The sequence below is a fragment of the Quercus suber genome, unplaced genomic scaffold (assembly GCF_002906115.3).
Source record: "Quercus suber isolate HL8 unplaced genomic scaffold, Cork oak 2.0 scaffold_858, whole genome shotgun sequence".
Lineage (NCBI taxonomy): Eukaryota > Viridiplantae > Streptophyta > Magnoliopsida > Fagales > Fagaceae > Quercus > Quercus suber.
Genome location: NW_027070288.1, coordinates 99,009 through 126,982, shown reverse-complemented (window position 1 = coordinate 126,982; position 27,974 = coordinate 99,009). Strand labels below are relative to the sequence as shown.

Sequence of the window (27,974 nt, the reverse complement as noted above, 5' to 3'; positions counted from 1 at the left end):
TTTGATTCGTCTTCTTCAGGTAATTGTCATTACCATTCTACTCCGTTTTGAACACTTCCATATGCAAGATTATTCCTTCTGTTTGGTTGCCGAGAAAATTGAGGGAAAAATGAACGAACTACCAACCATTTGAATTATGCTATGCCAAGCTAAATTGCGTGAAAGTTAATACTGAAAAAACAGGAAGGAAAATTAGGGTTTGTGATCAATGGGTTTGCTATACATATGATATGATATGATGTGGTATGATATGCTTAGTTATAATTATCTTTAAGCTCAATTCACTGTGAAACTCTAGTAATTAAAATCTACACTGGTCATCAATTTTGCAGTCACTGTTGTGATTGGCTATGGCTATATATATATATATGAGTCAGGCTCTATGCTATATTATATCACTCCATAATTTCAAAATTGACTATTGGGTTGAATTACATTGTGCGTGTTTAAAACCCCACATTTTTTTTTTCAAAGCTCACCTTTTTTTGGTTTTTGTTAACGGGTTTGTGAATGCACAAAACATGAGTTGTGGATCAGATAGTAGATAAACTCTAATCAACACAAAATTTGGTGTCCATATTAAGAACTACAAAAATTTGTAATCCAATGGTTGGATTTTTAAAATATTAATCCTAAACTATGGACTGGTGTAACATTGCAAAGAGTTAGACCAGGATCATAACCTTGTATGTATGTATGTATGTAATATGTGTGTGTGTGTTTCCTAATAAAGAATATTTTTGAAGGAAATGCTATTTCAAACTTGTTTGGTTTGTTCTTTCATTTGTGATAAAAAGGAGAAAGAAAATTGTGCCTGGAAGTTTGATGAAAGCTTTGACGAGGCCTGGTGGGGGTGATTCAAGGCCTTCAGATGGTGATCAGGTTACTTTTTTATTTATTTATTTGTTTCTCTCTAGTCGTTCTTGATTGTACTCTTTTTAGTCTTAAATGTTTGTGACCGGTTTAACAGGCAGTACTATATATGCTCAATTGGGCATCTGAGTGGTGGTAAATGTTTTAATTTATAAATTTACAACCTGTTTAGTGGACATTCTTGCAATTGAAATGGTGTCTATACTAAAGTGGCTGTATTATCATCAGGAACTTGGGCTATTGGAATTTATAGTTGGGAAGTGAAGTAAGAAATTTATGTTGAATTCATGTTTTGCAGGTCATATATCATTGCACCATTCAAACGTTGGATGGAGTTGTTGAATCTACTAGATCAGAAAATGGAGGTCAGCATGATTATATGTGTCTAAGCACATTGTGACTAAACTAGAAAAACAGTCCTATCTTTTTTCCTGGTTATATGGTATATTTTAAAAATTTGTTGCTATTCTATCCTATGCACCACTGATGCCTACATGGTCGGGTAGTTTTGTATCATCTGGCTTAGGCTGCTCTTTACTCTTGTTATGAGTGTAGAAAAATCATTAATGCTGACTTTAACCCTTGCATTTAAGTTCTTTGCTCCATGCTTTAAGGTTTTTTTGTTCAGATGCTTTTAAAATTCCATTGGAAGCTTCAACATATTTCTAGTTAATTTTATGTAATTGTGTTCTTTACATCTCGTTTAGCTTGTAATGGATGTACCGAAGTTTTGTAAGAAAGTTGTCCCTTTGCCTCCAACACAATATTGAGGATTCTTTCTTTAATAATTAGGCCTCGACTAAATTGATTTCAATGTTAAAATGCCTTCTGCTACAGTTATTGGCTTGAATAAATATTTACTATACATGACAGGCAGAGGTGCCCCAATAAGACATGTTTTGGGCAAAAGTAAGATGATAGTGGAATTGCTAGAAGGAATCTCAACAATGTTGAAGGGTGAAGTGGCAATGGTAATGTTTTCCTAGTTTCTTAAACTCTGCATATCACAAAAAGAATTGGCAAAAAATATGGCAAAGAATGGAACAAATTAATCATTATGTTATGTATACAATGCACATTTGAAGAAAGGCGTGTAGCCTTTTTTTTTTTTAATCCTATTGGGTTTCATTTTTAGTTGGCATATCTGACAATTTTTTTTCTTTGTTTCCTGGAAAAAAGAACCTTCTACAGCAAGACAAGTTTAATTTGAAAAAGAAAAGGAAAAAAAAAAAAAAATACAGATTTTGTTTGGGAGTGAAAATTATGTTAAATGATGGTTTGATCATGTTGGTATATTTTACTTTATGAAAAGAAAAAATTATGCTTGTATATTTAACTTACTACGAGGTTGTAATGTTTCTTGTTTCAGTTCTAGATGAAACCTCAATTGCACTATGGTGAGGATGATTGTCCAGTTTCTGTTGCCCATGACTTTCCGAATGATGATGAACTTCATTTTGAGATTGAGATGATAGATTTCTTCAAAGCCAAGGCAAGAATGTCCACTTTCAATTCTTTATCATGGGAATGATTCATGATATTCATCTTTAAAATCATGACATTTTGAACTTTACTACCAGCACACTGCACACGTGGATTTCATCATTACATGGAGTTATTACTAGCAATATCAATTCCATTCATTGGAATTTATTCAAGATCATAGACCTTCAATTGGAGGGCCTTTATATCTGAAATCCAATGTTGGTATCTCTTGACTAACATTACACCTAATTTTGACATTTTAGTTCTAAGGAGTAGTTCTATAATTGCACCCAACTTTCATGAAGACTCCCTATGGTGATCCTAACAACAAACACACATTTACTAGCCTTTCCCCTCATCTCCATTTTCTACCTATGAAGGACAAGAATAAAAATATTTGCATCCAACTTCTTTTAAATCTAATCAATATTTTCATAAATGTGTTGATTTTCAGGATGTAAGTGATGATTTGGGAGTTGTAAAGAAGGTACTGGCAACTATATGAATTGTTGCATTTCAGTAATTTTGATAGGAACATCTTGTTATTATTTAAGGGCGCCATATTGTGATTCTGATATGCTTTCAAATGATGAAAACAGTGAAAAATTCATTATGATTAATCTCCTTCACTATATAAGAAGGTTGTCTCTATTCTATTGGCTGCTCACTGCAACCTTTTAAATTTGTGTGTTTTTAACTTCCTTTTTTAGTTTACTAATGGGAGTTTCTGTTCTGAATTGTTACATTGCCTCATTATTCTTATATTGAACTGAACGGATAATCCTGAGGACATTCTTATCTGATATATCATTGGGTCAAGAATGATATTTTTTAATATTTTCCTGTTAGATTGTAGAATTGAGGGAACAAATAAATTCAATATGGTCAACATGTTTTTTATTAGTTATTTTAATATATGCTATGCACCAAAACAAAATATAAACACATATGAGTGGATATTCTGTATTTTGTAATATACATGATTTTAATCTGCTGTCCAGAAAAAGAAATGTGATGGCAATATCACCTTTCTTTCTTGGGTAAGTATGCAATAACTATAGTATTAAGATACTCCTACATGAACAGGTAATAAATGAAGGGCTGGGTTGGGAATCACCAAGGGAACCTTATGAAGTAACAGCTAGGTAGGAACTTATTCTTGCCCATATATATTCGCTTCTGTTTTTATGTCAAACTGCCAATTGGAATGCTTGAAGATTCTATTGGAGTATGATTGTTTCCAAGATTTCTGCAGAGACTGGTGATGGCAAATTGATTCTGTTATATATGGAAGGAGAACCATATTTCTTTACTTTTGGAAAATCAGAGGTCAGTAAGACATCTCTCATAATTTACTTTCTTCGATTTGTTTGGTGTGCTTGGTTTACTTAGTGAAATAATGTGCATCATTAGAATTTTCTAAACGTGTGTTATATTCTATGAAGCACAGGTGCGTTTCCGGTTTTGGGCGCGGGTGTGAGACTTGGCAATTTTTGAAAAAGTAGGGAGTGGGTGCGGCGGAGTGCGGCGATTAAAAAATTATTAAAAATATTTTTATTTATATTTTCTATATATTTTTACTATTAAAATATTCTTAAAAAACACATTACTATGGCCTTGATTCACAAAACAAAGGAAGAAGAAGGCAAGAAACACAAAACAAAAAAGAAAACACAACAAAAAAGAAGCAACAAATATTCAAAATAAAATTGAGCAAGGACAGATTTAGGATGTTTGGGCCTCATTTAAAGCCGATTTCGGCTGTTCCAGCATGATTCAAGGCCAATTTTGGCCTGTTTCGGTCGCTGGCTGATATGGCTTGATTCTAGCTGAATCGGCCTGGTTTGGCGCAAATCGAAGCCGAGTTGGTGCAAATTTGAGGAAAAAAAAAAGCTCAGATGCGGCACTGATGCGCAGGGAGCCGCACCCCACGTCGGACGCCGGTGCGGCACCCTCCCAGCCGCGTCGGTGCTTTAGAGGTTATATTTGCTGAGTTTGATATTTAGGCCCTCTTTTATAATTCAACATACTGTACTTATTTGTTATGGTAACTCAGGAAACTATTGAACTTTTTAGCTGAATAGGAAAACTATCTTCATTGGCATAGCTTTAGAGGAAACTACTATTTTCTGTCCCCTAACTTATGCTCTTTTTCTATATGGGCATCATTGCTCATGTATAAGGTAGGTACCTAAAAGTCTTGAGATGGGTATTGGAACGATGGCACGTGGAGAGAAGGCAGTAGTATATGTCACCAGTCAGTACCTAACTCAATCTCCTTTGATCCCTGTGATAGAAGGTTCGGAAGAAGTTCACTTTGAGGTGCAGCTTGTCCACTTCATTCAGGTCTGAAGTTCTTCCTCATTGCAAATCATAGTGTTTCTTCATCCATCTGTATGTAAATCTTTGTTGTAACAAGATGAGTATTTGAACTTTTGAGTCTTTAATTTGCATCCACTTATTGTGGTGGATTGTTGATGATGCCTTTTCTTACTAAGGTGAACTACATGTTTTAAAAGGAACGAGTTTTTCCCTTTTTCTCGAATGTAGTGAGTCATTCAGAATATTTAGTCTTGTGCTTCAAGATGAAATTAAATTATAAATATAAACACAAACATGCACACAGGGTAACAAAGAGTATCTAGTAAAAGACACACACCATTGCAGTACTAAGACAATTGAGAACTGAAGGCTTGTTCAGAATTGCTGTTCTAGACCAAGCTTTGCCCTCAACCAATATCTGCTGAGAGAGACAGAGAGAGAAAGAGAGTTAGTGTGTGGGGGTTAAAGAAAGAGAATAGACAAAAGGGTATTCTTGAAAGTTGAAACTGACACAACTCAAGCTCTCTACTCTCTAGTGATAAATTGATAATAAAAAATTCTAAGGAAAAAATTAAAAAAAAATGAGCAGAAGAACGGTATAGTTAATTTAAACATTGATCCAATCCAAATGACCAATGAAGGTAGACTAAATGCACAATTTTTTATGAATACAAAATTCTTTCAAAACCATTCCGTTGGTATGTTGCAAAAGAAGGGACCTAAAGTTAGCAGAATTATATCTGACCACAATATGGGAATCAAAATCTGAAACTATTGTGAGATTAAACAAAGATGAGCAATAAAGATAAAATTATTTGATAATTAAATATATAAGGTCATCGTGTCTCCTCATCCAAGCTCTTAGACAACCCTTGAATTCCTTACACCCACTCCCAATATCCTCAAAATTAAACTCATAACAATCTAAAATATCATCCCTTCCCCATTGCCATGGCGTCCAAACTCCCAAGTCAAGCACCAAGTCACTGAAAGATCACCCACCCACTTCTCACCACAACCATAACCTTCAATTTTCACCTTACATAATTCCAAACCAATATTACCCAAATACAATTAACAAGTAAATGTCTGGGAAAGTGTAGATAACTCAAAAAAGTTTCAAATTTCCTAACCCATTAGAACTACTAATTCCACATTGGGAAATTCCTCATCCCATTCCCTATTCAGTTATTTATATTTTATTTAGACCCATCAATGTCATCCCTAGTACAAAGAGAAAAATCATCATTTTCCATACCCATAAAGTTTCGGCCTTAGCAAATATTCCAATGTACAAAATTTTCTTGTTCAAAACTCACCCACTTCAGGTTTATTCGTTCAAAGAAAGAAAGTGAATTTTAGGCATAAACTAACTATAAGCAACCTTAAAAATCAATAGTAAAAGATAAGCATAAGCTAAATGAAAGACAGCAAACTCCTTTGAAAAAAGACAATATATAGATAACAGAAAAGTAAAAAGTTTTAAACTTGAAGGCATTTTTATCAAATACCTTACAGACAATATATATGAGAGCAGAAAGTAAAGTTTTAAACTTGAAGGCATTTCATCAAACACTGAATAGCTTGAGTTGATCTTCATACCTTAGTGATCACTACTAGATTGAGCTCATCAAACAGCTAAATTGCATAACCATTCAAAGAAAAGAACATGGGCATATTTCATACAGAGTCTTCAACAAAACCAGTCATTGCACAAATCCAAGTAGTTCAGTATCTATATTGTTTTTTTAGGCTATAAAGTCCATTTTTTTTTCTTTTATGATAAAGAAATGTGAAATCTTCTTGTACAACCACAAGTACACAGGTAATCTCAATATCAAAATCTCTTGCAGCGTACTATCAAACTACTAGGTAAATTTATCCTAGTGGTTATGGAAAATCACACGTGATTGTTCAAATACTGAAGTGCATATGCTTGGTCGTTGTACTAATCACGTAATTTCCTTTTTAACTTTGCTCTTGTTACATATTTTTGCTTTGATTGTTACCTTTATACCGTGTGTAACTAACTTCATAGCATATATGCAGTATGATCTCACTATTTGACAACATAGAACAGAACAATCGTGGCCCCGTATACTCATTGCCCATTTCACAATTAAAATATATGGATTCTCCATCAGTGTCTTTCACAATTAAAATACAAAAAATTGGATGACAGGTATTGCAGAGGATTTTATGTACTTACACCACAGATGGTTTGCCTCAAAGGCTGCGTTGCCAAGCAGTCTTTGACATGCCTGCAATTGCCTTAGCTGAAACTCATTCCTATCTGCTGACAGGTAACTCAATAAGCCTTGAAGTACTCTTTTGCTAAACCATGAGAAGTTACAGAACTTCTTTCTATTTTTGTTAATTATGGTTGTAATTAACCAAAAAAAAAAAAAAAAAACCGCAATCACAATCGCAGCAGTATAAGTACTTATAGGTAGCGCTTCAAAAAACGCAGGAAATTCGTGAAATGTTAAATCGTATGAACAAATACAGCAAAATCTCCTAGATTTAAACAAAGTTTGGATGATCTAATTAAATAATTATTTGAATTTCATATTTAATTAAAAAAAATGGAGTAGAAGTTATAGGTAATCATCCAAAAGCGCGGGAAATTCCTGAAAAATCAAATTGATAAACAAACACAAAAAAATCTCCAAAAATAAAAGAAAATGAAGCTTAAAGGAGCAAATTAAATAATTACTTCAGAATAGAGCACAGATTCAACCTTACAAATCAACAATCAATAGGTACAGAGAATTTTCCAATTTCAAAATCAGCAATCAACAATGAACATTTCATAAGAGAGAGTAGAACCTGTAATCAAACTAGTGGAATTAGCGGTGCTGGAGTCGAGATGAGAGGAAACCTTCGATTTTTGAGTTTTCTGAGAAATGTGAGAAAGGAAAATCAAAGAAATGTGGTGAAAATCTATGAGAAAGTGGGAGAAAACAAAGAAACACAAAAATTCAAAGAAGAAATTAGGGTTTGTTATTAGGCAATACCAATTCTTATCAATGCGATTGAGAGACGAAGAAAACACACCGTGACTGAGAGAGACGAAGTCACGAAGAGAACACCGAGCTTAGATTGAGAGAGACAAAGAGACACAGACGAAGAAATCACGAACTTGAGCTTGAATGCTATGTGATTTCCATGATTATCGAGCTTAGATTTGTATTTGGGGAAAATGAGACAGTGAGAGATCTCAGAGAGAGAGAGAGAGAGCTTGTGATATATGAGAGACTGAGATTTTTTTTTTTTTGGGAGGGAAGAGAGAGTGGAGAGAGAGAGTGTGATTTTTTTTTTAAAAAATTTTTTAAAGGAAGGTTGGGTATTTTATTTAGTTTTTTACTTTTTTTTTTTTATTTTTTTTATTTTTTTATTTTTTTATTTTTTAGTTTTTGGGTATTTTTATTAGGGGTTGTGAATTTAAGAGGATTTACATTTTAGTGACAAAATTAACCACTTTTTTATATATTTATTTCAAGGTTGTGTTAATTATTTTTCAAGGGTTGTGTTAATTATTTAAAATCTCAAGCACATGAAAATTAGGGTATTTTTGATGCCAAAAAGATTGTTAAAAATGCTTTTGCCAAAAAGAAAACAACAATAGAAGTACTGTGACAACTATGCAATGCATAAGTAGAAAACAGTTCTTCTATGATCACCCAATTTGCCATAACTTGTTGAAGTGATTGACTATGAGTGGTGAATAGTCACTTTACACGAATTCATAACTTTTTTTTCTACTATTAGTAGTAGTCGACCGCATCAGAATTGAGGCAAAAGTTGTGTTTCTAAACTTTTTCAATAGGAATTTCCAAATTCTTTCCAAAGTTCTCATGAATTGCATTCTCGGGCTGGGTATTTGCCTAAAATATTTGTATTTGCTGTTTTATTTATAGAATGAAGGCAAACGTTAGATTATTGCAACACTTATTATCAGTTATTTAGTGATAGCTTACCTTGTTGAGAAGAAGGATAACTTTGTTAGATCATATGCAGAAGTTTTCTGCTCACGTGGTTCATGTTCACTATCGGTTTTGAAGAAGAAAACCTTTTGTCTCTTGAGGTGTAATCATTGTTATATACCACGTATAGGTGTATCCACATTAAATGTCTCAACCCTTGAGGTGCCTTCTTTATGAAGAAAACTGAAACCATGATACGCTACTTGTAAACATGACTGGAGAGTGGATGACCGTAGAACAATCAAATATTGGGACAACACTCATGATTGCTGAATATCTGATGAGAAATGGGAGAATTAAGGTGCTGAAGGTTGCTGTCCTGCAAATATGTATTTTTTGAGTTTTTCTCAGGTACAATCATTATTGATTTATATTTTAGATAATGGGGTCATGACTTAATGTACTTCTGATTTTGTCTTCCTATATGTTATCATTATAACTTTCTTATTTCTGATACAGGTTTTAGATCCAGTTTTGTTTGTAAGAACATTCTGGCTCAAGATGACATCTTGTATAGATCAATCTTAAAATTTAAAAAAAAAAAAAAAAAAAAAATTTCCGGGTTCATTACCTTACTCAACTCCAAAGAATTGAATTCAGTTCTTGTGCGAATGATCTCAATAGTAGATCTTGGCTCAGGTCGTTAGCAGATGAGTTAGGGTTGGCTTGGTTGGGTCGTAGGTTTACATCTTACCAATAGAAAATATCAGTAATTATAATACCCACAACAATAAGAATATAATTTTTATTGTTATATGTTTCCTTTTAGAGCCGAACAAGTATGTTCCCGAAAAGTTCCATTCAGAATTTTTCCATATGAAATATACACAGATACACAAGATAGGTTTCATTCAGATTTTTTCTGTATGCAATTTATGTAGATACACTAAATATCTGCTTTCACGAATAAATTTAGCTCTATTTGTAGTTAATTTCATAAGCAATGTCATACTGGTGACTCTGCTGATTGGATTTTATGTCGATCATCTGACACCAAGAAGCATGTTCCCCTGTGCTTGGTTATTTGTTTAGAGTGAGTTGAATAACATCTGTTCAAAGTCCTTTGTGCATTTCTTTGATGTAGTTGTACCCTGCTGCAATTTCATGAATTATATTCGGGAATTGAAATCAATACTGAAATAGAACAAAAATCAGTGTTTGATTACTTTTTTAAAGGGTGTGAAGAAATTTTTTACTTTCAGTCTGTTTCTCTTGCTGGTGTCTCATAAAGTTGTCGGTCTGGCTGGCTTAGCTGAAGATGGATAGGGACATGCAAGTCCTCTCCGAAGTTAGTTCCAAATGGAATGAAGGGACTTATGCTTTCTGCATTCACATGCCTTGTGCAGCGAACCTGAGACATGAGTCTGATTGTTATGCTCAAGAACTTTACTATTTTCACATCTTACAATTCAAAAGATGTAATGATGGTTAATAACTTATTTAGTGATGTTTGGAGTTCTGGTGGTTATAAACCAGAATACCTTCTTGCATAATTCCAAGTTTTCTTCACGTATATTGTTTACCTTCTTGTACAGTTCTACATTCTCCTGATGGATAAGATTGCCCTGAAATTAAAAAAAAAGAGGAACTTTTATAACTGAAATAGTTCTTAATAGAAAATTCTGACAAGGAACAAGTAATTTTTTATTTCCTGGAAATACCCTTCGGCTTAGCTCTTGTATTTCATCAGTTAAGATTTGTTCCTGCAGAAGTTAAAGGAGCATGTCAATTGTCATGCATGTGCTTGAGATTTAACCTCTATGGACTTCACACAGTGTGTTAATTATTTCATGTGCTTGAGATTTAATAATTTTTTATATATTTATTTCATGTCAATTGTCCCACACACACACACACAAGCATTGCATGAATATTAGGCTTCTTACCTTCTTCATTCGTATGCCCTGCAGACTCATTTCTAGTCTATTCTCCAGATTTTGTAGGTCTTTGACACCCAGACCATAAAGCTGTTCTCCCATCAAATACCTGTCTTATCATGGCATTTTAATTTAGGTTAATCACTACTAGAATTTAGATTTATGCTCTTTTATGCGGTATCTATTAATAACATATTTGTTGTTATTGAATCATATTCATTATTTTTCTGGTGTACGGAATATACAATTTATTGTAAATTGCATGATGAACTGTGGTAGTGTTGGAATGAGATATGGTAGCGAGACTTGTTTTTGATGTGTTTTAGTGCACATTTATTTGGTATTCTCTGGATTATGTCATAATTTAAACATCTAAAAATTTGACTTTGAATATATACACACACATATTCTTTTAACTACAGGTAGATCTATTTTTAGTTTGACTGACTGGGTATTTTATGAAAAAGCAAGGTATGGAATGTAATTCTATCAGCTCTTTCTTTTCTCCTACCTTAACATATTTATTTTCCATTAGGGTTTATGCATATATAGTAATTTGATTATTGAAGCCGTCATGATTATCAATTTATTACAACTTTGTAATTTTGTCAACACAAGATTTTATTTAATGGGGCCCATGTGTGAAGTCTAATTGAAGTAAAAGTCATGTGGTTTTAAAGGTGTAGGTGTGAGTCTTTGGTGTTTAAACATTTTTTTTATTTGTTTTTTTAAAAATTTTATTTTATTAGTCATGGTAAATTTTTTTTTTTCAAGGTTAAATCTCTAATTGTAATTCCTACAAATTAAGGGTATTTTGATTGTTTAATAGAGTCTATAATTTTCTAGGAGATCCTATGTATCTAAGATTTTATTTTCTTGGGTTCAAACTAGTATTTTATCAAGTTTTTAGTTTATTATACAAACTAGAAATCTTAATACTACTAGTACATAAAAGAGTCCTATATTTTTGTGCTCAATGTATTCAATCATAAAACATTGAGTGTTTTGAATCATGAGGCACATTGGCCTTAGTGTTTTTTCTTTCTCGTTTCTCTTCTTTCTTTTCTTTTTTGCAGTTTTGTTCATGGTTACTGTTCACAGATTTGAAATCATTATGTTTTTGTTTCTTTTATTCTCTTTTCAACTGTAATTCAAATCTTTTCTCTCTTAAACCCAAATCTTTCTTCTAAAAAAGGTTCTAACCCAAAAAATCCACAAATTCTCTTAAACATTAACCCGTCACAAGAACTTCTAGACAAATTCTTTAATTTTTCCTATGATTTTACTGGATGTTTTTCAGTGTTATCAAATATTTTACTGTAATATTTATCAAGTTTTTAGTTTACTAGTCAAACTTGCAATCCTAATACTAGTACAAGAAAGAGTCCTATATATTTGTGCTCAACGTATTCAATCATAAAAATATTTTGTGTTTTGAGTCCTGAGGCACATTGGCCTTAGTATTTTTTGTTTCTCCTTTTCTCTTCTTTCTATTCTTTTTTGCAGTTCTGTCCATGGTTACTGTCCACAGACTTGAAATCGTTATATTTATGTTCTTTTCTTCTCTTTTCAACTGTAATCCCAATCTTTTCTCTCTTTAACCCTAATCCTTCTTCTAAAAAGTGTTTTAATCCAAAAATCCACAAATTCTCTTAAACATTAACCCGTCACAAGACCTTCTAGACAAGTACTTTAATTTGTCCTACAATGTTACTGGATGTTTTTCAGTGTTAGCAACTATATTACGGCACATATCACTTACTGTAATATTTATCATAATTATATGTGTTGAACTCAAATAATTCCTATGCTATTAAGGTACAAAGATTGTGTGTTGTATCTGTGAAATAGTCAACATATGTGGATTATAAATTCCGAGGCTTCCAAGTTGATCATCTTTTTTTAATAATCTTGTGAAAGTGTGTAATCTAAGTTTGTGAAATTATGTAATCTAAGCTGAAGGAGAGAATGTACCGGTGGTTTTCTCGCAAGTCCTCTAGTTGTTGTTTTAAGATTGCTGCCTCCCTCTGCCAAAACTAGCAAGTACAGCAAAAAAATCAAGTGCATGAAAAATTTACAAAAATATTTTCTTCATCCGACTAAATGGAAACAAAGGTATTTAAAAAACTATCCATAAACACTAACTACTAGAAATAAGATAAGCTTCCATTGATGTTCGAGAAATTTAACTAATGATCATGTGCTGATTTGGAATCGCTTGAAGCCAAGCTACAAAAGAAATATTGGACTGTTTAAGAGTTGCGGCGGCAACATTCAATCTATTCAGTATATGGTTCTATCTGTTATGTTTGAATATTATCCATGATAGCTTAACATTTTTGCTGATGCATTGACTACCAAGAATCAATTAATTAAATATTAGCTTAAGTTTTTGGTTGTTGCATACACTTATGTAATCAATTAAGGTGCAAACATCATGCCTGATTCAGAGTTATGTTGATTTGTTCTCCACTCTTCCATACTCTCTTGGCTTGTGGTTATGGGGTCAGTAGTGATCTATCACTTGTACAGTAATAAACAATGGTCTATCTGTCAACCATTAACTGAAGGCCTTATAAATAATAAGGCTTACCTAGTGTTTAGTGTTGATTAAAACAAGCTTTCAAGATACCTATTACTGAGTTAAAAAGCATGGGCATGTGATTGAACATTGAAACCTCTTTTTCCTATGTATTTTGGCATTGATGGATATGGAAAAATCTTTTTAACTTAGGTACATTCTCTTTTTTGTCTTTGATCAGTTCGTTTTAATATTAAAGTTGTGGAGTTATGTTGTGCATATGAATTTTGACATTTGCTATAACAGTGTGTCAACAATATGGGTAAAAGGCATAAGTAGCCTCCTCTTTTTTTGTTTATTGGGGGAGTGGAAACAATGGGAACCAAACTGCAATTTTTGCCTCTACTTTTCCTTAAATGCTAATATTTATGATGTCCATTATGTGGTGCCCACATTAATTCATGTGTAGTCCAGTTATGTATAATTTGAATAGTAAACCAAAATGATAGGGTTTCATGCCAATGTGGTTGATTTAGCATGCATACTACGTACATCCAGCTCTCTAAGTGTAATACCATCACTAATTTGAGCAAATATGCCAACTACATCTTGCAATTTCTCAATAATAACATGATGCATACTTTTCTAGTGATGCTGCTTTGGCAAGACAAACGAACTATCCTATAAAGTAATTTATATATATCTAAAAGCTGAAACATAGTAATAATAATTATTACGCTCTTGTTGATCCATATTAGCAGTCATGTCATTATTTTATTTTATTTTTTTGGTTTTCCATCTTTATTGATTGTCTATTGCAAAATTAATTTTTTGGAGCCAAATGTGATGCAATACATGCCATTATAAATTCTAATTATCTATTATCTATATTGAAAGCTCCTTTCAACATTGAGTGTCATTTTCTTTCTATCCTTATATATACACACACACACACACACACACACACACAATACATTTTGCTACACAATCATTGAACCACATCATTTACTTATTATTTTATTTCTTCTTTTCTTTTTAAAATTTTTCTTCTCACTACTCTCTACAAAAAAACAAAAACAAAAACCTCTTCTTCTCCCTATTAGTACACACCTACGGTTATACTTCCTCCAACCTTTCCCTTTTCTCTTTGCCTCTTTACTTCCTCCCACTACTCGCTACTTCACCGTTACACTTCCTTCATCCTTTTCACTTTTTTATTTTTTTATTTTTTTTATTTATAATTTGACTCTTCTTCTTCTCATTTTTTTTGTACACATCTACGATTACACTTCCTCCAACCTTTCCCTTCCCGCTTTGCCTCTTTACCCCCATCACTCTTTATTTCAGTTACAATTCCTTCATCCTTTTCCCTTTTTTATAACTTGACTCTTCTTCTTCTTCTTATTTTATTTGTATACACCTACGGATACACTTTCTCCAACATTTCCCTTCTCTCTTTGCCTCTTTACCTCCCCCACTACTCTCTACTTCATCGTTACACTTCCTTCGTCTTTTTCTCTTTTTATAACTTGACTCTTCTTCTTCCTATTTTATTTGTATAAATTTGATATTATTTCTCTCATTCAATCCATATTTTTCACATACAAAGACTGTGAGTACTCTCTCTCTCTCTCTCTCTCTCTCTACTTTCTTTTGGTGAATTTTTGTTCTTTTTTTATAACTCTAATTAAGATTGATGGTTTTTTTTAGTATGTGTTTTGTTGTTGTGTTTTTTTTTTTTTTTAAATTTCCCTTTACAAAGTCTTCTCTCTCCATTTTATAGCTTTGGTTGAATTTTGGTTTGAGTTATATGAATCAAAAATAAAAATAAATATATATATATATATATAATATTTTATTTAGAAATAGGAATTTGAGTTTATATCAAAACACAATCTACAATATAGCTATGAATTTGAATATGCCTACCAATTGTTTAAATAATAAATTATGATAAGGTCTATCTTTTATTTCTTTGGTTTCATTTAAATTTTGGTTAAGATAAATTTGTAATTTTGTGATGAGTTTGATTATCATGATATCTACTTGTTCCTTAAGAGAGTTGAAACTTATAAAGTTTAGTAGTATATTAGGTTAATATAACACACTACAACAAAAATTAGAAAGATATGGTTTACCTTAAAAAAATATTAATTAAACACACAAAAAATAATAGAATGATATATTTGTAGAGATAAAAAGATAAAAAAAATACTTGTAGAAATATTTTAAAAAAATTGAAAATACTTGAAATAAGTGTTACTTTTTATACATTACACCCCCATTATATAATATATATATATATATATATTCCCATGCATTGCGTGGGTTTGTGACTAGTTATGTTAAAACTTAAAAACATTTAAGAGGCATCAATGGCTTGTTTGGAAGATAACATGTACTAGTTAGCAAGCTTATATTTGTGACTTTGCAAGTGTAAGCAAATAGGCAGCAGCTAACATCCTTGACTGATATACATGAAGACTATATGTTACTCTAAGTAGATGAAATAATTTTCACTTTTTATTTTTGGGAGCTGATTTATACATAAATCCTTTTGCCTGAAGATCAGTCAAAATTTATGATATTTTCTGATATGCTCTTCCTATATATATATCGAGAGAGAGAGATGTGCTCATTTTTCTTTTCTCTACTATTTCTTTCTTTGCTTTTTCTTTTAAGCTAGCCCTAATTGATCTCATTTTTTATGAAGTTATGAAGCCAGAAGATTTTTGTGATTAGATTTATTGACTCAGGATTTAGTTAGTCTTTGCTAATCTTGAACAGAAGTAAAAAATGGTTTTAAGACATTGCAATGTTATAATGTCATAATTTAAAATATCCTTTTTTTTTTTGAAAAATTATTTTTTATTTTTTGCTAAGTAAGGAGAATGAGAGGAGTAGATGAAGGTTTTATAGATGCAAACCCCAAGCCATGTTAAACTCCCAAAGTAGCTTGGCACTTATAAATCCAACATCCAACTCCCTCCTTAGCTGTGTGGGGCAAAGCCTATGTTAAAAGGGTTTTCATTTATCAATGTCAAGAGTAACTAATAAATTACCAATTTTCCTAAAATTTTAAGTTTATAAGAGATGAAGAATTTAATCAGTTATTCATTATTCCAATACTCCCCATTAAGTGTAAGCCTAAATTTTCTTCAATATGTTAAAATTTTAACTTAACTTATATGGGAGGAGACATGATTCAAACTTGGGATAGTCTATTCTAATACCATGATAAATTACCATTAATCTTAAAAGCTTATACTAATAGAATTGATGAATTTAATCATATAACTATTATTTTATTAGTCAAATCTACTTTGTGACCATGGTCATATTCAATTATAATTCTAAATAATTTTTTTCATAAGAATTTAATCAATCATGATGTGACATGGTTATGCTGTTTGTCTCAGCCAAGGAAATAAATGAGTGCTGCTATGTTTAACTTGCATGTTGAAGATCATGTTGTATGAGAAGTGAGGGCCAACAAAGAAAGTAAGTTTTCTTTGTGAGGAAATTGGTGAACTTGATTAGGAAGGGAGATAGTAGGATGTTCTTGCAAAAATATTGCCCTTTGATGCTCACATCTAGAGAACTTCTGTTCCCTAATTCTTTCTTTTCCATCTTTGCTACATTTTCTTGATAAGAAAATTCCATTAAAGATAGTTTGTTTCATGACTTGGCCTAGCAGGATTCTAGAATATTGTGATACTGCATTCTCTGTATTACTACAATTAGTATGTGACCACTAACTGAGTGTTGGATATCTGTTTGCCAATGAGCTTTATTTCAAATGACACTTTCTCCTATCACAAGAATGGATGAAGGGTGAAGTCGTGGGTTCAAAACTCATTAGATGAATATGCAACTCTTGCCAATAAAAAAAGAAAAAGAAAAAAGAGTTGGATATCCTTTTGTTTTAGAGCCAACAATGTTTAGTAGGATAGGAGTATTGAATTTATTTGCTTAATACAAAGGGACAATAGTGAGTCCTTTGCTGCTTGAAAAATTTACATTTATTTATTGTTTCTGACTGCAAAGCTTTAGTATATTAATTAAAATGTTGAAACATGATAGTGAAATGTTGTATTTGGTGCCTAAATTTAAGTCTTCTGCAAGAATACTGTCATTTATCTGTATGAAAATTTTATAATTAGACAGATGAGGATGGCACTTGAAAGCTTCCATGGCAAGGGAGTGTATAATTTATGTTTTTCTCATCACTCTTTTTCATAAAAAAGAAATCCTAGCCATCTCTCTCTCTCTCTCTTTTTAAAAAAATATTTCTTATTGGGGAAGGAACAACTTTCAAACTGAGCGGTTGGCAAGTTGAGGTTGCAAAAGGGTTCTGGAACACCACTTGATTACACCAACATCGTATAATATGGTGGGATGGTGGTTGGTTAAGATTACATGATTAAGTAAAATAGGGAAAGAAGAAAAAGAAGTTAGATCTGACTTTGAAATCCTCTTGTGCAATTATACATAGGAAAACATTATACCTTGTATTTTGCCGTAGTGTCTGTAAAGGATCTTCAACTTAATTCAGGTACTTGAAATGTGAGTAGTGTGCGCACTCAAGGAACTATGCTTATTCATAAAAGGAAAAAAAAAAGGAGCTATGCTTGTGTACAAATCGACATAGACTTGGATTAGACATGCTCAGGTTGAAGAGCAAACAATATCTTTTGGAGATGATCGTGAGATACACATCGCAGGAGATGTGTCATTTCATTTAAACTTAAATTCTTATTCAATGAATGTGTATATACTTATTGAAAAGTAAAACTTGAAAGTTTGGATTCAATCAGTGGCTGTGGTAGTTCTGTAAGTCAAGTTTAAATGACCAACACTGCAAATGTGTCAAATTTGGAAACTGTTGTGAAGCGAGCAAGAAGGTGGAGGTTTCAGCTTTCAGGCAACTATATAAACATACATATTCCAGTTGATAGAATAACAGAATACTGTTTTGTTCTTTCAGAATTTCCTGAGTTGGCATATTTTGTGTATGCTCACAGAAAATGGGATGAGAAAGTGAGAAAATCATTGGCAGTAATGCCTGGAGGCTGATGCATGTGTATAGATGAATGTACGTATATGAAACAGTTTGAGTAGACTAATTACACCATGCAGTTATAATAGACTAGTTGCATTGTGTACTAGTTCTGAGATGCTCTGATATAACCAAGGTGTTGAGCATGACACAGTGACAGCTCCTACATTTTATATGAAATACTCATTGGATGTCTCTAATTGTAAATTAGGTAATCTTGTATGTTGCTTATGAATATATGAGTTTAAGATGTATATTATGTTAGATGTTTTGGTAGTATCTGAGAGGAAAAGAAAGTACTCTATTATAAAGCCTTAACACCTATTGGAGTGGATATTGTCCCATGAAAATGTATTTGGAAGCCTAAAGTTCTAATACGAGTTGTCATTATTTTTTTATTTTTTATTTTTTTTCTTTTTCTTGATGGCATCTTTAGAAAAATCTTAACTATAGATAACCTGAGGATGAGAATCATTAATTTAGTTACTTGGTTGGTTAGTGTTGTATATGTAAACGAGTTGGTTGATCATTTACTGCTTCATTGCACTCTTGCCAATGAGTTGTAGGTGGCTTTATTTGGGGTTCAATGGGTGAAGCCTCATGGGGTTAAAGATTTACTAGCTGGCTGGCAATGTAGTTTTGGGAGACATCAGATAGTGAGATTTGGAAAGCTATCCCTCATTGCTTGATGTGGTGCATTTTAAGGGAAAGAAATGCTAAAAATTTCAAAGGGTGTGAACTAGGGCTGAAGTCAGAGTTTTGAGTTAAAGGGGGCGACTTAGTTTTTTTTTTTTTTTTTGTGTGTGTGTGTGTGTGTGTGTGTGTGTGTGTATCGGTAAGAAGAAAATTATTTTTGTTTAGAATTTTTTAAATGATAGGGTTGAATATTTTAAATAAAATTGGTTAATTGAACTTAATTTTTTTTTTTTAAGTTTTACAATTGGTAATTTTTGTTGTTGAACTATTTTTTTAGGGCTTGTATATTTTGTTTCAGATTTTAGATCTACAAATTTTTTTATAGTCACTATAATGAGAAAAATGCTAGCGCTACAAACTTTTTTATAAATTATTGATGTAATAAGTGATTACTAGTAAATAAAAAAATGATATGAGTGATGGTTCCATGTGTGAACTAATAAGAATTTACTATAAAAACAGTTTGTAAAAATTTTGTACAAAATTTTGTGAGTATAGCATTATTCTTAAAAGAATCAATGTTATTGTTTAAGGGACAAAAAAATGTAATTTTATAGAACAAAATTGCTAAAATTAGTACACACACATATATATATATATATATATATTTAAGTTTAGTCTAAAACTAGCTACGTCACTGGTGTGAACGGACGGACTATTTAAGACAAAGTTTCAGCTCTTTAGAACCTTGTGTGATTGATGACAGCATCAAGAATATTTTCTTTCTCTAACTTATTAGAATATATAGATCATTGTAATGTTAGAGCTTAGCTGTGATATGCATCATCCAGTATAAGTCCTGTGTACTTTTGTGCATTCCATTTTTTTATAATTAAACTTATTATTTATCCAAAAAGAGGAAAGTACTGAGTATTAATCCTATAATTTTTTCATTATGTTTTCATGATTGTAACTTAGCAGCACACTTGCAAATAGTTTCAAACGAAGCTCCATTTATTGTGGAACATTTGCAGAGAATCAATGTTGAAGGTAGCATAATGGGGTATACCTTGACTTCTGATGCTGGATTTTGCGGTTGCTGATATTCCCCCTTTGATTTGTTATATCTTCCAAGTACCGCATTCATGCTGGTGAAAGTAATTAGAATGATCAGATTTTGCAGTGTAATTATCACTATTATATGCATCAGTATGAAATAAAGCAGCCATGAGAGAGATGTGTAAGAAAGATACATATTCCATTTGAAATTAAGCCATAAGAAAATATCATGCTCAGCATAAAAATAAACCTTTTCCGATATCATCAGAGAGCACACTTGAATTGTACATATTTGGATAGGGTTTTATTTTCTCTCTCTCTCTCTCTCACATCTTCTTTCCTTTCCCGGCCTCTTCCCTCAAACCAAAACCATTTTCTTTCTTTCTAGAATTGAGAGGAAAGAGGGAGAGAGAAGAGGCTCCAGAGGGTGGGACACACTAATAGACTATGTTTCTTTCACTTTCCCTTTTACAAGTAAACACTTGAAAGGAAAGTTTCTTTAATTTCTCTTCCCATCTTTCCCCTCTCCCCTCATCTCTTTCCTTTCTCTTACTTCCCCTATTTTTTGCCAAACACTGGAAATTTTTCATTGGGGTCCAACCTTTAGTACCAAAATAAAATTTTATAAAATTCAAAGCACAACTTTTTGTTTGAAAAGTTGACTAAAACATTTTGTACTTCGGAGATGACAAAAGCTAATATCACAAGGAAATTCTTGATTATATTTATTTTATTTTTAGATTTTTCAACGTCAAAAATTTGATTAGATACTACCTTTCTTATAAAATGGAACAAGTCGCATTTTATTGAGCAGTTAGAAGATTCATAAATTTAATGTAAAAATTTGAATTTATATTAAGCATTTATATAGTATATGTAATGAGGCACAACAATTTTTTTTTTTTTTTTAAGAAACCAGACTAAGAACAACCTGAGGCTTTATTCAAAAACACTTAATGAACATCAAATAAGACCAAAGGGGCAATATCTTTAAGAAGGTCTTCCAACTAAACTTATAGCCTCATACAATCTTTAACCTTTTTTGCTAGAGCATCCGCAGCAACGTTACAATTGCGTTTAACAAGAGATTTCTAGGATACCATACAAGTACACATACAAACATTTGCATTTAAATATGTATGTGTTTTTTTATTAATTCTATTTTATTATTATTTATAATTCTTTAACATCATAAATTTTGATAAGATATTACCTTCCTTATAAGATTGAAAGTTTTGATAAGATATCATTCGCAATACTAACAAACTTGTGAAATGAACCGGATGTCTATAACAATTATTAATTCAACTTCACAAATAACAAAATAATACATCAATTAAGAGTCATTTTAGAAAGCTATTATTCCAATCAATCTTTCAAAATTTTTGATAGTCTTCTCAAATATTGACTGGCATCTCATGGGATTTTGTAAAAGAACAACAAAATACAAGAAAACAAGAAATAAATAATAAATTGAAGAAAAAAAAAATTGAGTAACCAAGTTAGTTGATTTAAAAAAATACCGAACACATATAACAAAAGAACTCTTCCAATAACATTTTATTACTCATACAAAATAGTTATTTTATTTTGGATTTGAGAATTGATTTGTTATTCACATGCCTTTAAATATACGTGCATATGGACCACTAAAGAATTTCATATAAATAATGATTTTGAGTGGAATTTGTTATATATATTGTGCAACTCACAAAGGCCACTACCGATACACATGTAAGTGTAGTATTTCTTTCTCATTGTTTGATAGGAAACCGAATCTTAATTTGATTCTTTATTTTCTTCCACTTTGTCACTTCACATGGCTTTATTTTGGTATCCTTAACTTTCAACCGTGGACTCCATGCCAACCCAACATTATAATTTTATTTATAATTCTAATAATGAGGGAAACAATTCATTACCTAAATATAATTTAGACAAGGTTTTGGAATGTGACAATAAAGCTTGTGCTCATGGAGTCAGAAGAAAATGAAGAAAAGAATGGTTCCTCTCCTACAATGAAAGATATTCTTAATGAATTTTAAGATGTCATTCCTAAAGATATTCCATTAGATCTCCCTCTTATGAGAGATTCAACATCACATTGATTTTGTTTCTAATGCTGTTATCCCAACAAGGTAACATATAGAATGAGTCCTAAGGAGCATGGAGAGCTACCATGGAAAGTCAAAGAGCTTTTGGCTAAAAGGCTTGGTGAAAGAGAGCATGAGTCCACGTATAATCCCAACCCTTGTACCAAACAAATACGGAACATGGTGAATGTGTTGATAGTGGAAGAGTGAACAAGATTAACATCAAGTACTGCTTTCCAATTCCACATCTTGATAATATTCTTAATGAACTTCAAGTACCACTATCTTTTCTAACATAGATCTTTGTACTGTCAATCAACAAATTCAAATGAGGTGGGGAGATGAATGGAAATCCACCTTTAAGACAAGGGACAACCTTTATGTATGGATGGTTATGGAAATTGATCTTTCTAATGTGCTTAACACTTTTATGTGAATTATGATTTATATATTTTATTGAAAATTTTGATGTTGTACACTTAGATGATATTTTGGTGTACAACAAGCCAAGGGTGCAACACTTAGAGCATCTTCGGCAAGTATTCAAAATATTAAGGAGCAAAAGTTTTTTGCCAACTTGAAGAAGTGCCACTTCTTTACCAATAGCCTAATGTTTTTCGGCTATGTTGTTTCTGGTAAAGGAATACAGATGGATCCAAGTAAGATTGAGGAATTCAAAAGTTGACCTATGCCAAAGCCTCTTCATGACATTAAAAAATTTTCATAGTCTTGCTTCATTTTATCAGCAATTGATTATAGAATTCATCACTATCATTGAACCTATCATTGAATGCCTTAAGAAAGGAACTTTCAAGTACGAATGAAACAAAAACTACTATTATCTAATTACGAACTTTTGACAAGGTATTGGGGGTTGATTGTGATTCTTCTAATGTGGGCATTGGTGCCGTACTCAGCCAAGAAGGAAATCCTATCACCTTCTTTTATGAAACATTAAGTGAATCCTACAAAGTATTTAACCTATGACAAAGAGTTCTATGCCATTGTTTTTTTCTTGAGCTATATATTGGAGTCACAACCTCCTTCATAAGGAATTCATTCTCTGCTTGGATCATGGTTGACATGTCAAATGGAGTGAGTTTTTGCAATATTTTTCTTTTGTTCTCAAGTATAAGGCTGGTGTTCCAAATTAGTGGTTGGTGCTTAAGTCGATGACATTCCTTAATTGCTTTCTACATTAATGCAAGTGAAAATCTTAGGCTTAAACTTTTGAAGGAGTTGTACCAAGAGGATCCTACTTTTCAAGGTGTGGGAAGAGTGTTCAAAGGGTCCTTATCATTATTTCTTATTGCAAGATGGCTATTTATTCAAAGGTAACCGATTATATGTTCCATAATGATCATTAAGGAACACCATTGTCATTGAAACTCATGGTTGTGGAATTCTTGGTCACTTTGGAAGAGATAAGACTCTTGCTCTTGCCAAACAAAATTTCTATTGGCAAAAATAGAGTGTGATGTTATGTAACAATAAAAGCATAGTAGGACTTGTCAGTTGTCACAATGCCTTGAGTCATGGCCAAAACACTGGTTTATATATGCCACTACTCATTCCTAAGATACCTTAGGAAGATGTTAGTATGAATTTTGTTTTGGGATTTATATCAGAGAAGCAAAGGAAGAAAGATTCTCGTATGGTGGTTGTCGATTGATTCTATAAGATGCCACTTTTTTTTTTCCTCGTAGCAAGACTATCAATCCTTGGAACTAATATTCAATTTATCTCAACTTGTCATCCTCAAAGAGATGGGCAGATAGAAGTTGTTAATCAAAGATTGGGAAATTTTTAAAGAAATTTTGTGGGCAAAAACTTACAACAATGGAATCTTCCTCTAGCTCAAGCTGAAATTTCTTACAATTGGTCTATTGGCCAAAATTGGTTTTAGTACATTTGTAGATGTTTATGGTCAAAATCTCATTAGTCCCTTCTACACACCGACTTAATGGAGTTACTGAGGAAAGCATGAAGTCTATTAAGAATTTAAAATTGTATCTTCAACTCACGTTTTCAATTGTTCGCACACTTATGTGTCCATACATGGTACTAATGTGCAACAATCACTACTCATTTTAATAGGTGACAAGTTTCTTTCTCTGTCTCTAAAATAGATTCTCTAGAATGATGAGTGTTCTTCTCCTATGCTTTGTATATCTTGGGTGGATTCTTTTGAATGGTGAATTTATTTATCCTGAGTATATACTTGTGTTCCCCCTTACCCTCCAAAAAATCTTGTAGTAGATAATCAAGTCACATTATCTATTTGTTCATGCTCCATTGTTTCTTAGTTTCTTACCACATAGATAGATTTAAACAAAGCATTCCTATTATCTTCCTCAAATCTTCAACTTGAGGAAAGTACTTTATTTTTTTGTCTTTTTCTTGTTCAATTTTTTAAAGAAGGATGTTGACATACAGAGATAATTTTCTGACTAGGTTAAGACACGTGGTTAAAAATATTTGTAAAATGACCTTTGGTTAATATATTTAGAGTTGTATATGAGCCGAGCTGTAAATGAGCCAAGCTTTGTCGAGTAGTGCATGTTCAAGCTTGAGCTTGTGGGAAAGCCAAAAAGTTTGCGCTTCGCTTGATTAATTAGTCAAGCCAAGCGCAAGCTTAATATCAAGCTCAAACTTGCGCTCAGGTCAAGTTTTGGAGCTTGAGATCTAAAAAAATTACATTATCAAATGCTTAAATTTCTAAAATTAAGAAGAAAAAAAATAGTAGACTCTAATTATTGTGCATCTAGTCCTACTTATGATTAGCCATTATTCAAATTAAAATTTTACATAATTAAATTCATTCATTCATCATTCCTTGTATACCGTTTCAACAATTATTCAAAATACAATTTTTACATTTATGTTAGAAGGTGAAGAACTAGAAAAATACTTGTTTGTAACTATTATGAATAAGAAAATACTAATATGTTTAATAACTTTACTTTAAATGATTGATAGGAAAAGATCGTATGTGGCCAGTTTAATTAATTAATTAATTTTTAAATGTAACTATAGTCTAAAGTGGTTCTTGGTCAGTTTAGAGGGAAGGAAAATATTAAGGTAATGGGTAATGGTTCCATGTTGGTCATGTCATTATTAAGATATGTGTAATGAGTATATTTAGTCAACACATATAAGCTTATAAATGAGTCTATGCTTGAATTGTGTCGTATCAAGCTTAATAGTTTACGAGCTTGTTCATGAACAGTTTTTTTGCTTGGGCTCGGCTTGTTTATTAAACAAACCTAAAATTAAGGCTCAAACTTGGCTTATTTATAAACAAACAAGCATGAACAAGCTTTTCATCAAGCCGAACTCAAGTTGTTCATTATCAGTTTAGTTCATTTACAGCCCTATATATTAATGAAATGAGCTTAGATTAATCTATGTTGTATTTGTCTTTCAAATAGTCTGGCCCTTTTTTGGTTCCAGGTGTTACGCCTAAGAAACCTATGTATCTCGTATTTTAATTCCTCATATTGTCATTCTCTCACCTCATAATCATTTTTCTGTATTTGTATATACTCTTTATTCAAATATATTAATTTTAAGCGCTTAGATTATGTTAACAAGGCAGGCTTCATCATAAGATATCCTAATCCAATTTGGTTTGATAGATATTTTCAGCCACATAATGATTCATAGTGCACTTATTTGCTATAGTCACGTCACTCTTATTTGGGTAACTTTCCTTTCCCTTCTCTTATTCTCTGTACCCTTTGATTTAGCTTATTATGTTAACAAGACATGTTTGACCATAAGATATGCTAATCCAACTTGATTTGATAGATATTTTAGTCACATAACGATTCATAGTGCACTTATTTGTATATCCAAGTTACTCCTCTTATTTGGGCAACTTTCCTTTCCATTCTTTTATTCTTTGTACCTTTTGATTTAGTTTATTATGATATTTGGGGTCTTGCTTTGGTCCCTGCCAGAGGGGGATCTCGCTATATTGTTAATTGTTGATTATTTCTCTATCTATCACTCTTGTTCATGCTCCTAATTATATGAAACTTACATTTGATTGATCTTGTCTTTGTGACGCTTAACCTATCTCTAGAATCTTGAGTACAAAATCTAAGTTATGCTAATTGATTGTATATTTTACTGTGTTTGAATTTGTCAATTTGTCAATTTTGGCTATTTTATAAAGTGGAACATTAAATATGGGAGAGAGGATGAATTAGTATTTTTAGAGAAATATATTTAGGAAGTAAGAGAGCTAAAGAAGTGAAAAGTGGAATATAGAATATGGGACAGAGGATTAATTTGTATTGTCAGATAAACACATTTAGGAAGAAAGAGGGCTAAAGAAGTGCAAATTAATTGCATATTGTCAGAAATATATTTAGGATGGAACAGAATACACTTCAAATAAGATACTATGTGAAGTCTGGCACTTCCAAACCTACGATAGTAACTGATGCACTCTACAAAGGGATTAGGAAAGGCATGCATTCCATCAGTCCTTTTCTATTTACCCGATGACTTCCGCATTTTTATTCCCCATCCTTTATCTTTAGGTATCTTCTGCCATGTTTGATTGAGTGAACTATATATTTAGTACCCAAAATGCAATCATCAGTCCCACTATAGCAGGTTTATGCTCAAACCTCAACTAGATGTTCTTGGAATGGAGACTAGGGTATAGGTACTGTCAAAGCAATAGTCCCTTTATTATGTTCCCTATTTGATTCTCCTATTCCGAAAGTAGATATCTTCAGGTTTACCTATGCTTAAATAAATAGATTAAGATTGATGGAAGTACGTGATTTTTCTTCTGATCTAGTCATATGTAGATTCATGTGTATGCGTGTGATTATTTATATATAGAAGATAAAGACGTGAAAAGTTTTAGGAAGATATTTTAAACATATAATTACATTATCTGCAACACATAATATAAACCTCAGGTGGAAAAAAATTGCTATGTTCAACAAAGCATTTTCTTAAAATCATACCACTGAAACAAGAACAAATCAAGGAAAAAGAATACAATGGCCATACTTGGTGCTTGCAAATTCATATAGCTTTGCAGTGCTGGAGAAAATTACGAGTCCAACTTCAGCATCACACAGAATTGCTAGCTCCTTTGCCTTTTTGATTAATCCCTTTCTCCTCTTCGAGAAAGTCACTTGCCTGCTCGATGAATTATCGATCCTTTGAATTGCAATCTTCCCTCTTCCCATCCCTTCTGCTTTCTATTTTCTATACTCTAGTCTTAGGGTTCCTGCAATTAAAAAAAAAAAAAAAAAAACCGTGAAACTCTATTAAATAGTTCAAGTAGATAACTAATTATTAATAGAGTTTTGATGATATTAGTAATATATTTTCTTTTATTTCATATAATTAGTTTTTTTTTTTTTTTTTTTTGGCATGTATAAGTTCTAGGCCAAAATGCAAAACTCACCTTCTAGTTTCATCGCTTTTCATTTTAGTCCTCTAAGTTTAGGTTTTGTCATTTCAGTCTTTTAAGTTCATTCCTTCTCAATTAAGTCCTCAGTTAACAATCCATTAGTTGCTGCCATTATCCCACCCAAACAATACCCTTTTTGCCCTTTATTTAATTTTTAATTAATTATTTATTTATTAAAAAAACGTTGATTTAAAAGTTAAAAAATAAATAAAAATAAAAAACTAGAAAGTAATGGACGCCGTCCCTCCCATCTGAAAGAACACAAAATTGCAATCCCACCCACCTGATACCCTAGCCTAGCTCGATACTGAGAGGGAGAAGAAAGACCTAGAGGGAGAAGGAGAGAGAAAGAGAGATCGAAGGGGAGAAGAGGGAACTGGAGCTACCGAATCTGTACATTCCAATCAAAGCGGAGCCGCCCAAAGTCTTCCCTCTCGGTCTTGGGCACATAGGCCTCCCAGGGCATTAAGTAATCTCCTACTTAAGTTGCTAAATGAGTTGACATGATAGGGTGGCAAGAATGTAAGAAACCTTAACATTGTTTCTATGCACTCTAACATGTAAGGGATACTCCTCAGTCTCTGCACCTTAGCAAATCTGAAAGAAAAGCTCTGGAGGAG

General features: G+C 32.2%; 2 protein-coding genes across 9 annotated transcripts; one reads left to right on the top strand and one right to left on the bottom strand.

The window, feature by feature from the left end:
* Positions 1-10,179, top strand: LOC112018908 (peptidyl-prolyl cis-trans isomerase PASTICCINO1). 8 transcript variants are annotated; one of them, XM_065767890.1, is made up of 10 exons: positions 485-882; positions 1,172-1,238; positions 1,747-1,844; positions 2,243-2,365; positions 2,813-2,845; positions 3,445-3,503; positions 3,614-3,687; positions 3,809-4,704; positions 6,863-6,983; positions 9,869-10,179. In XM_065767890.1, exons 8-10 carry the CDS (start codon positions 4,564-4,566, stop codon positions 9,916-9,918), a joined length of 312 nt encoding a protein of 103 aa, XP_065623962.1. In that variant the 5' UTR covers positions 485-882; positions 1,172-1,238; positions 1,747-1,844; positions 2,243-2,365; positions 2,813-2,845; positions 3,445-3,503; positions 3,614-3,687; positions 3,809-4,563; the 3' UTR covers positions 9,919-10,179. The 8 variants fall into 8 exon arrangements, with proteins under 8 accessions (XP_065623963.1, XP_065623962.1, XP_065623960.1 ...); XM_065767888.1 differs by having other exon boundaries at positions 3,445-3,687; XM_065767889.1 differs by having other exon boundaries at positions 2,813-3,503.
* On the bottom strand, positions 9,404-27,162 carry LOC112018910 (MADS-box transcription factor 23). The gene is made up of 8 exons (XM_024051437.2): positions 26,946-27,162; positions 19,829-19,907; positions 12,518-12,579; positions 10,553-10,652; positions 10,328-10,369; positions 10,148-10,231; positions 9,863-10,017; positions 9,404-9,757 (listed from the first exon to the last, which is right to left on the bottom strand). Exons 1-7 carry the CDS (start codon positions 27,125-27,127, stop codon positions 9,865-9,867), a joined length of 702 nt encoding a protein of 233 aa, XP_023907205.1. The 5' UTR covers positions 27,128-27,162; the 3' UTR covers positions 9,404-9,757; positions 9,863-9,864.
* Between the last annotated feature and the right edge of the window lie 812 nt (positions 27,163-27,974).

Coding starts and splice junctions, on each gene's coding strand:
- LOC112018908 (XM_065767891.1), top strand. CDS start 4,564: ATGGGTATTGGAACGATGGCACGTGGAGAGAAGGCAGTAGTATATGTC. Junction 4,705..6,862: donor AGCTTGTCCACTTCATTCAG/GTCTGAAGTTCT, acceptor ATTGGATGACAG/GTATTGCAGAGGATTTTATG. Junction 6,984..9,868: donor TCATTCCTATCTGCTGACAG/GTAACTCAATAA, acceptor TTTTACTTTCAG/TCTGTTTCTCTTGCTGGTGT.
- LOC112018910 (XM_024051437.2), bottom strand. CDS start 27,127: ATGGGAAGAGGGAAGATTGCAATTCAAAGGATCGATAATTCATCGAGC. Junction 19,908..26,945: donor TATGAATTTGCAAGCACCAA/GTATGGCCATTG, acceptor TACTTTCACCAG/CATGAATGCGGTACTTGGAA. Junction 10,232..10,327: donor TACAAGAGCTAAGCCGAAGG/GTATTTCCAGGA, acceptor TTTTAATTTCAG/GGCAATCTTATCCATCAGGA.